Source organism: Pyxicephalus adspersus, chromosome 5, assembly GCF_032062135.1.
Source record: "Pyxicephalus adspersus chromosome 5, UCB_Pads_2.0, whole genome shotgun sequence".
In the NCBI taxonomy this organism is placed as follows: Eukaryota; Metazoa; Chordata; class Amphibia; order Anura; family Pyxicephalidae; genus Pyxicephalus; species Pyxicephalus adspersus.
Window position 1 is genome coordinate 547,830 of NC_092862.1, and position 10,536 is coordinate 558,365.

The following is a 10,536-nucleotide window of genomic DNA, read 5'->3' on the forward strand; positions in this document are numbered from 1 at the left end:
ATTGATGGAAAAAATGTAGTTTTGGCTCCCCATTTGGGAATGGATGTCTTTTAATCATCTCCATTTGGTGGAAAGGGCATAGCTGAGGCGTCCTGATTGTCTAAATTATTCTCCTCAAAGAGTTCATGTAAGATTTTAGGATTCTTAAATGACCCTATTTGAATGTATGGAATGGTATATATCATATTTTACCCATATTCTAAGATGTCACATCCATTGGGCGACACCACATACACATACATATATTTACATATTTAATGTATCCTTGTTAAATTGCTGCTGTATTTTTATGAAGATTTTTAATAAATATTCAATATTTTTTATTATACAGAAGAAGACAATCCTGTTCCTAATATGCCAAAATATTATTTTTACTTTTTACATTGAATATGGAATATTGAAGTGCCCAATTTTGTTAGAGGGGGGTTAATTTACATATTTTCCTGAATTAAATGAATAAGATTTGAGGGCCATCGAAGGACTTAGAATCAGGAAGAACCGGAATCCAAACAGATGGTCCAGAAAGACAGATAGGTTCAGAGGAACCAGAGGAAGGTCCCGGGTTTTAGGCAAGAAAAGTTTTCTGAGAAGGAAAGAAGTGAAGAAGACTTCTTGGGAGTAAGTGTGAAATGTATTCCTGCCAACAAAACACCAACAGCAGTACAACTTATCTTAAATAGAAAATGGAGGAGCAGGAACTCTGGAGAAGACAACACACCAGCTTTTCCACATCCAAGTAGTGAAAATCAACCGCACAGCATGAAGTGTGAGGCCAGACTAAATGGAGGAGCAGTAATGACCACCAGCTGCACCCGATACAAGGGGAGTGCTCATTACAAACAACAACACTGAAACAAGTAAAACTGTCAGATATCCTCACGTGTAGCTTTGTCTCACAGATCTTCTAACCTCAGTCATGGAAGGGACCGTGACAGTACCCCCCCTTCTATGGGTGGCCTCCGGACAGGCGAGTGCAGAACGCCTTCCAGAATCTGGAAACAAACTCCCTATCAAACACCACATCCGAGGGAATACCATGTAGCTTCACAATGTTATTGACAAACACTTTAATTCCCACAGTTTTGGAGTCTAGCGCCACCGCGGCAGACGGGAGAAATCGGATACTACCGGTAAATGACAGAAGTAAATTCTCTGATTCCCCACCCAGACCACCAAGAGTGTGGTGGGGATTAAACACGTTGCCTTTTTGTTTTCACCTTGGCGCTGAACATAAGAACATACGTTAATAAAATGTCCCCTTTTTCCACAGAAAAAGCAGAGTCCCTTCTAATGCCTGAAGTTCTTATCTCCAGGTAAGGGTGTAGCTCCTCCCAACTGCATAGGTTTGTCACCAGACATGAACTCAAGAGTCTCTCCACCCAAGTGTCAAAGGAGGGCGCCACCTTATATGATCGTACATCCTGAGATTGAGGAACCTTAAATCTCTTCCTCAGGCGTCTATCTATACGTACAGCAATGGACATAGCCGCATCTAATGACTCAGGATAATTGTGGAACGCCAACGCGTACTTCAGGCTCTCGGATAACTCTTGACAGAATTGACTATGGAGAGTTGAATCATTCCACTCTGTATCCGTAGCCCATCTCCTAAATTCAGAACAATAGGTCTCCGCAGAATGTTCTCTAAAAACTAGAGCTTTGAAAAATTCATCTACCAACTGGAAGGACTGTGATACGGTCGGCAATGAAAAAGCTCAAGACAGAGTGTTGTTTTTGAGGAATGGCGCCATTGGTTGGAAGGAGCGATTCATCCTATTACAGTAATTACGGTAATTATGGTAAAAATCTGGTTTACTTGGAGTCGGCTAAACGTCTGAACCCAAGGCAGGCCAGATGGTCATTGTTTTTTACCAGGTTTAATTTCATTCTCACCTATCGCCTTGGGTTTAGGAACGTCAGGGCGGTTGATAATGTCACGCTGTATGAGGGGGAGGGGAACACCTGAATGAAAATAGAAGGAAAAAGACAAGGAACTAGGCCTTAAAAGCTAGGGAGAGGGAAACGGTCACCACCTACAGAAACCCTAACCTTAGCCCTGACTCCTGTCAGTATGAATAGACCCTGAAGGTGGGAATACACATACGCCAGAACCTAGGCCCTAGTTGCCCTGAATTGCCCCAGAAGTAGTGACAGGGTCTGAGACTACTGGTTCCTTTCCCAGTGAAAGAACCAGTGACTCCCTGAGACCTAGTAACAACGAGGACAAGAGAACAACAAAATACCAAGAGCAGTACAACCTATTTTCAATAGAAAATGGATGAACAGGAACTCTGGAGAGGACAACACACCAGCTCTTCCACATTCAAGCAGAGAATATCAACCGCATAGCATGAAGTGTGGGACCATAGAAAATTGAGGAGCAGTAATGACCACCAGCTGCAGCTGAAACTAGTGGAGTGCTCATTACAAACAATAACACTGAAAAAAGTAAAAACAAAGAGACTGTCAGATAACCTCACATGTAGCCAGTCTCTCAGATCTTCTAACCTTAGTCACGGGAGGGAGCGTGACACATAAATAGACAGCTTCTGGTACTTGGGCATATATAACTTGAGGAAGCTGAGTGATTCACTGTAGCACTGTCATCCTACACTGGGGTATTTCCAAGGGGTTACAAGTCATATGGTAACATACATCTCCCTGGGTAAAATTGTTGAGTAACAATGTTCAGTAACATCAGTGTCATTGTAGATATTGCTAAAGACTCTAAGCAGTATGCTGACTGGAGTGGAGACAGCAATAAAACCAGAAGTTAACATATCTTGAGTACTATGCATATCAGATAAGCAAAAACTAGAGCTAATTTATATTTCATTGGCAAGACATTCCCATATGTTACCACTCAAGTCAGTCCATTCGCTACACTCAAATCCTCACTGGTGCATAGACAGGGTAGAGTCATTCTTTAGGCTATGGCTTTATTATAGGCAAATGAAGGGAAAATCTTGAGGGTGATAGTGGCAAGTTGTTGTGACCCACAGAAGGCAGAATATGATCATCAGGGCTCCAAAACTGCAGACAAGCATCCGGGCTGGAACTTGTGGATCAAGAAGCATCATCCTGGCGCTGGATCAGTTGTGCCTTTTTCACTCTTGAAGCGTGTATCCAGGTGAGTCCTCCATTGTTCAGCACGGCTGTTCTAGTGATGGCTTACACGGTGACCGGAGGTCCAAAGGGCGGATCCAAGGATTTGTGCTTGTGCAGAGCTTTGACCAACACTACGTCGCTGGGTTTGAATGGGTGCTACTATCCCTCCTTTTGACCAGATTCCAAATGAATCTAAGGTGAATCATTCCTTTTCCCAGAATTCAATGTCCTGTGAAGTGGCAAAGGATTGTAATTGTGATAGAAGTGTGTTGGTTTGAGTGGAAGCTGGGATGGCCAGTAGAAGTGTATCGGGGGGCTAGTGGTGGGTGTGGTAGACTGAGCAGCGGCTTTGGCATGAAAATCTGCTAGTCTGTTGTCCCTGGCATAGAAGGAATTGGAAGAAGTGTGTGCTGGACATTTAAGAATGGCTATTTGATTGGGGAGGTGAATGGCTTGTAAAAGTTTGGAAATTAATGCGTAGTGCTGAATGGGTTTTCCATCAGCTGTGGTAAAACCTTTTTGCAGCCAAATGGCTCCAAAATCATGTATGACTCCAAAAGCAAAGCGAGAGTCAGTGAAAATGTTTACAGCTTTTCCTTCCATAATTTCACAGGCTCTGGTGAGTGCGATCAGTTCTGCAGCTTGGGAAGAGTTATCAGAGTGGGGTGGCTTCAAGGACTGTGTCAGGGAGCTGTACCACGGCATATCCAGCTAAATAAATTTTGTTAGAGGGTCAGGAACAAGACCCATCTACAAAAACATTTTCTGCTAGAGGAATGGGTGTTGTGGATAAGTCGGAACATGGTGTTGATGTGTTATGTATTTCAGTGATACATGATTGTGACTTCATCATTTTCTGGCACTTCATCCTCAGGCCCTTTAAGACCTAAAGGGCATTGAGCACAGTGACAGGAACGCTGGTAGCAGAAGCATATGCAGTGGATGTTAGGGTAACTTCATAACCGGACTACCTTTGTGTTGTTATGTGTTATGTGGTTCTTAAATTCTTAAACAAGTGTAGTACAGCATGGGATGTGTAGAGTATTGTCTAGTGACCCAAAGCTAGAAGTGAGACACTTTGTACAGCCATTGCACATGATGCCAGCACACACAGACAGGCTGGCATGCCTTGCACAGTAACAGGCAGTGTCTTAGAGACATATGCCACAGGCCTCAATTTACCTCCATGCATCTGAGCAGGCACAGCAGCCATGGTTTTACAATTCTCTCTGGCATACAGTACAAATGGTACATTGAAATTCGGCATTGCCAATGCAGGGGAAGAGGTCAGGGATTCTTTAAACACCACATATGCTTTAGTCATTTCATCAGACCATTGAATGTTATTAGGGGCACTGGGGTGGTACTGGGACGGAGCTGTGAGTCCCAATACAAGCAGTCAGGGATCCAGTGTCTGCAGAAATTGATCATGCCAAGAAAGCTGAGCAGCTGTTTCTTTGTCTGTGGGCAAGGCAGACTGATAATGGCATGTACACGGCTGGGGGTTAGCAGCCGGGATCCCAGGATTAAAAGCGTTCCCAGGAATGTGACCTGTTGCAGGCAGAACTGAATCTTTTCGGCAACATCCTTTCTCCTTCCTTTCCCAAAAAGCACAACAATGAAACAGCATCCTTCTGACATGCCTCCTGCGACGGGCTACACAACAATAGCTCATCAACATACTGTAATAAAGTTGAACCATGCTGCGGCTGCCAGTTGGCAAGGACCTGCTGGAGGGCAATTGAGAAAACTGCAGATGAGTCAACAAAACCCTGGGGAAAGTGGCACCAGGTGTACTGCTGTGCCATGAAAATGAAAGCCATAAGGGTCCGAGTCTCAGGTGATAATGGTATTGAGAAAAATGCTTTGGCCAAATCAATAACACTGTAAAATTGGGTCTCGGGCGGTACTGCTGTAAGGATGGTACTAACATCTGACATGACTGGTGTCAGCTCATTGATGGCTCTGAGATCCTGTGTATGAGCGGTATGAGCCACCTGGCTTTTAGACAGGATTTACTGGAGTATTGTAAGGAGAGCAGGTTTTCTTATGTATGCCTTGCTGGCAGAAAGATTGAATAATGGGTGCTAAGGAATCCTACTTGTCTTTAGCTAGAGGGTACTGCTTTTGGAATATTGGTGTATGTGGTTTTGTGAGTGCTGTATATGGGGTGCAGTCCAGGAAGGTCCGGTGGACCATGTGCTGCCAGGAAGCGGAAAATCCAAAAAGGGCAGTTGCAAAGTTGTATTGACATTAATCCCTCCCTTTGGGTCAGCAACCAGTGACCCCACCAGGTCTCTTCCTAACAGGTTGACTGGACAACTAGGTAATACCTTGAATGAGTGATGTGTAATGTATTCTCCATGTACTGTACATATTGGAATATGAGGTGTGCGTCTTGTAGGATGATGACAGAGGTCCCACAGAGGTCCCACCAGGTGTAGATGGACATGGCCAGGATCGGAGGACAGAACATGTCGCTCCTGTGTCTACTAAGAAGTCTGTCAGGAATTGTCCTACTTCTAATATGATTATTGGGTTTTTATCAGCCTGGTCAGAGATTTGTAACATAGTGGTGGTGGAGTCTTCCTGTGGGCATCCCTATGCTTGATGTGGTTTTCCTCCCCATAGTATGGGGTACTTTGGGGTACTTTGGGGTAGGGTGGTTGTAATTGTGAGCTGAATGTGGCTCCATTGGTGTGCTATGTGGTTGCTGTTGTACTGACTGCTGTTGGTGTGTAGGGAAGTCCCTGGCCCAATGACCTTCCTGTCCACAGGAAAAACATGCTTGATTCCTTCTAACATTTTCATATGCTCTATTGTCATTCCTGTACTGTCTACTTCCTCTGCCTCTACCTTTTCCTCTGTACCCTCCAGGTTTCCCTGAATAATGGAGTCCCTGCACATGGGGTTTTGACGGTTTTTTGTTCCGTTATATCCTGCAAGGGTAATATACTCCAATTATCAATAATCATTTTGGCAGTTTTAGCATGTTCAGGGATTAATCCATTAATCAGTGACTGTGTAAAAACAACATTCAAATCTCCTCCTAATCCTAGACCTGCCTTTTCCTTCCACACTTTCCTAAACCATCGAGTATAATCACTTACTGTTTCTTCTGCTTTCTGCTTGCACGCTAATGCTGTGGCCATTGATTTTATATCTCCATGTAGCCTAACAAATTCTTTATTTACTTGGTCCCACATAAGTTTTTGGGGTTAAGTACACAACAGCGGATGATGTGTAGCACTGCTGCTGGGTGATGTAGGACTATTGGGGGGTGGTAATAATATCTGTGACTGCTTGGTGTTTGTTTTGGTAAGAAGAGGAAGGGCTGAGGGGGAATCCTATGTAAAGGTCTGTTGCTGCACGGACTGTATTAGACAGATATCGTGCTCGTAATCCTCATCCTCCTGTGTTCTCCTTTGTGTTTCTGCTGTTAGTTGTGGATATAAGATAAGATACAACTAATATGGAATTTAGATATTGATCCTTCCAGTGGGAAGGGGTCAGGGCATTTCACGTTTTCAGTGCCATTTTTCAAATGTAATTTAAAAGGGTCAGTGTATTAGTCTCCTGCTCTTTACAAAATCAACAGGAGTTTCCCCTGGAATATTATAAGGAATATCCTCATCACTGGGTGACATGGCTGTAAGTTTTGGTTTCTGTCTGATTTTATTGCGTTTCTTTACATGTTTTTTTATGTGGCTCTGGTTTTTACGTATTTTTACGTACCCGATCCTGGTCTTTTTAAGGTAGGTAGATATCCCACTTCTGACACGAAACTGTTAAGGTGATCTCCCAATGATCCCGGATCAATTTTCCCTCTTTCTGATCACTTCTGTTTACAGAGCTGGTAGAGTGAGTAACACACAACCTAATGTGTGGTTAGATCACTCTCAAAACTTTATTGTTTGCACACAGTTTATATAATAGTTCAAAGGCATGATCAGTGCATGATCACATGACTACAGACAATTAGCAGACATAACAAAAGTACAAAAATAATTAACTAGAAAAATCAGCAAAATTCATCAGTCCCACAAGCAAATGTCGATGAGGAGCCACAATCTGTTATTTCCCCAGATCCTGATGTTATGCCTTCTGCTGACAGCGGAGACCAGAGCAATGACAGTGACTGGTTTACACCTCCATCTGAGTCTCCTGTACAGAATCATTCACCTGTTGTTAATGGTGGCCTTCCTCAGAGGGGACATTTCTCCTCTGAGTTCTCCTCCTTTTGAACCAAGACTCAGGTTCTGTTGCATGTGCAGACAAAGTATAACTTCAGACTGTAAGTTATGGCACAATCCTCTCACTGACACATACTGAAATGACTTTAACATGTTTACACTGCTGCTGTTTGAAGATTACAAAGTTTGATGTCACACTGCTTTTCATATGTTGTTACTATTCAATACAGAGACTCTTTCTGCTAATACAGTGTGGATTATTATCTATGAGTATACTATTCTCAACTGGGACTGCACTTGTCACTCACAAGACCCCACTGATTGGAGGCACTGCGCTTATGAGAGATTTCATCCTGTTTCCACAGATAAAGGCTCTGCTCCTGTTCATCCACATAGGTTGCCTGACAACACATCAGTAGCCTGCAGAGTGGGTCCGAATAGGGATGAATTTGGAAACTCTACAGGCTGTGCTGAATATTGGCAGAATTCCAGGACCTGGAGGAAACCCAAACTCCGCCTGACTTATTTTCTTGTGCAGGGATAGAACAGGACAGCAACTTCACCAGTGAGTACTGCGGGGACCTGGGGGTGTTTGTGTGAATGTACACACTGTGTGTATGTATGTGTGAATGTAACAACTGTGTGTGTATGTTTGTGTGAATGTGCAGTGCAAAACTGTGTGTGTATGTTTGTGTGAATGTGCAGTGGAAAGCTGGGATTTATTACTCCCACGGATCGGTAACACAGCAGCATGCATTACTCCCAGCCAACACTAACCCCGGGGTAATAATTATCCCCCCACTAACCACGGGGCATATTTTACTTCCCTGATCACTAACACCGGATTTTTACTCTTTCACTGCCCTAGGGGGTATTTACAATTCCCTCTGACATCTGGGCCCTTTCCTGCCCCAAATTGTTAGCTGCTGCCCTCTGCAGGCAATAAATATAACAACAAGGAGATGATATTTGCAGTGCATGCGGAGTTCCCATTCTTCCCGCTGTGCAGTAAATATCTCTGTGTTTCCTCCTTGTGGAATGACTCCGCACCCAAGAAGATTGATGTGAGGGAATGTTGTGTGTTGTCAGCCTATAGCTGGGACAAACCTGGATGATCCAGTGAACCTGGAATGGATCTGGTCCAGGATTGAAAGCATTTATTCAATAGCAAATTATTTTGAAGAAATCCATTCCAGGTTTTCTAGGTCACCCAAGTTCTCCCATTGATGGTTGATCTTCAGTCTTGGAGAGCTTTGATATATCAGGTCCAATGAAATGAGGTGAATGTTGGCTGCACAGTGAATATTAGACACTGTCATGGTGAATGTGGATATTTGTGTCTTTTATAGGAAGATGGAACTCTCTTTACTCCTCTCTCTGTTCATCACTTTACTCATCACCATTCACTTCTTCATATCATGGTGGAGACAGTACAAGCAGTACAAGATTCTGCCCCCTGGACCCACCCCGATACCCCTCCTGGGCACCCCAAAGTATTTGAATATTCAAACTGTATACAAGGACTACACCAAGGTAAGTCACCATGCTGGGACCCTACCCTGAAGAGCTTACAATCTAGGAGATGCTTATTATAATTGCGATCAAGCAATATATTAGGTAAAATATACATTTCTGTTTCATTTTTGATTAGAATGTAAATTCTTCTTAAATGCGTGTTCTTTATAGCAGTTTTCTTTCCTCCCCCTGAGGAAGTAGTTTTACCCGCGAAACACATCAGAAAAAACAAAGAACATTATTTGGTTATATGAGAACATTTTTTAACTTTCTGTGTTAATTTATTTTTTGTATTGTTTTTTTTAATAATATGATGCCAGCAATTCCCTATTTTTTTCTTCTTCCCTTAATAGGTAAAAAGGCGGAATAACAATTTACTGTAAATTTGCAGTTTGGGGTGTAAATATTACTTCTGGGACCCCAGCTATGGGGGGGGGGTTGTGGGTTTAATGCTGCGCCAAAGCCGTCTCTCCTTCCCCGGCAGCTGTGACTGCCAAAATGGCACAGAAGAGGGAAGACGATTCAACAGCAATCAAATGATTTTGTAAAGCCAAATCCGCCTGGTATAGATTATTATCACCCAGTATTTATATAGCACCAACCTTACTCAGAGTTGTACAAAGTCCATAGTCATGTGACTAGCTGTCCCTCAAAGGAGCTTACAATCTAATGTCCCACTGTAGTCATATGTCATTATCACAGTCTAAAGTCAATTAACGGAACTGCATGTTTTTGGAATGACTGAGGAAACCAGAGTACCCGGAGGAAATTCACACAAACACGAGGAGAACCTGCAAACTCCATGCAGATAATGTCCTGGCCGAGATTCAAACCTGGGACCCACCACTGCAAAGGCCGGAGTGCTAACCACTGAGCCACCATGCTGAGCCCAAAGAAGCTGCAGATGGTCAGCCTGGGGGTAATACCGGTGGGGGGGGGGTGGCTGCTAAGTGTTGGGGGTTTAGCTGTTCTAGGTGCGTGTTTAGTGAATGTGATTATACTTGAGTGAATCACAGGAGACCCAGCACAGCCAATCACTGCTTTTCTTTTTTTATTTTCCCTTTACATTTTTATACCTCTGAAATTTTTCCACAGGTGATTTTTAGTTTTAACCTTTGCTTAAACCAAAAATAATAATGAGAGTCTTTTTATAAAAGAATATTTTCAGGGCTTCATATAAAACTTTCTGATTATTATGAGAATCGAGTCAAGGAACTCACATCTGACCCAATAAATCCGTGCAGGAGTTCAGCGTTGTATAATCTGAGAGGAGAGGCTCTCTGCAGACCCAGCGACTCAGGATTCAGGCGTATCTAATAAACGGTGAATGTTTTTGATGAAACGGTGTTTCATCAAAAACACACAGCTGATGAATTAACCGCCATCTTTTAAAATTCATGGAAGATTCACCTGATGTGAATGTTTGATAAATATCACATTCTCCACTTTATAATTAGGGCCAGTGTAGAACTACGTGTTTTGGTGGCATGAATATCATAGGATGTCGCCTCTTACCCAGATTCTGCCCTTTTTATGCAGCAATTATGAAATCCTGAACTGGTTGATTGGGGCAGAAGTGAGTTTACCTATGAGATTGTCATAACGTGTACAAACTGACCGAAGTGCAAGGCTGAGCTCGAGTCACCGGGTGACTTTATTTCAAAAGCACACACAGCCAAAACAAGCAAATGTCTCATAGATTTCATGCAGCTGTACTTAG

At 43.0% G+C, this 10,536-nt stretch overlaps 1 protein-coding gene across 3 annotated transcripts in view; it reads left to right on the plus strand.

Moving 5' to 3' along the window:
• Positions 1-7,708: 7,708 nt before the first annotated feature.
• LOC140330405 (cytochrome P450 2C29-like) overlaps positions 7,709-10,536 on the plus strand; it is an 84,450-nt gene continuing 81,622 nt past the window's right edge. Inside the window, exons 1-2 of one of the 3 annotated variants that reach the window (XM_072410526.1) lie at positions 7,709-7,866; positions 8,651-8,834. In XM_072410526.1, the coding sequence (XP_072266627.1) occupies positions 8,655-8,834 (180 nt within the window). In that variant the 5' untranslated portion in view covers positions 7,709-7,866; positions 8,651-8,654. Of the gene's footprint in view, positions 7,867-7,951; positions 8,085-8,650; positions 8,835-10,536 lie in introns of those variants that run through there. The other 2 variants (XM_072410527.1, XM_072410524.1) reach the window with 2 other exon arrangements.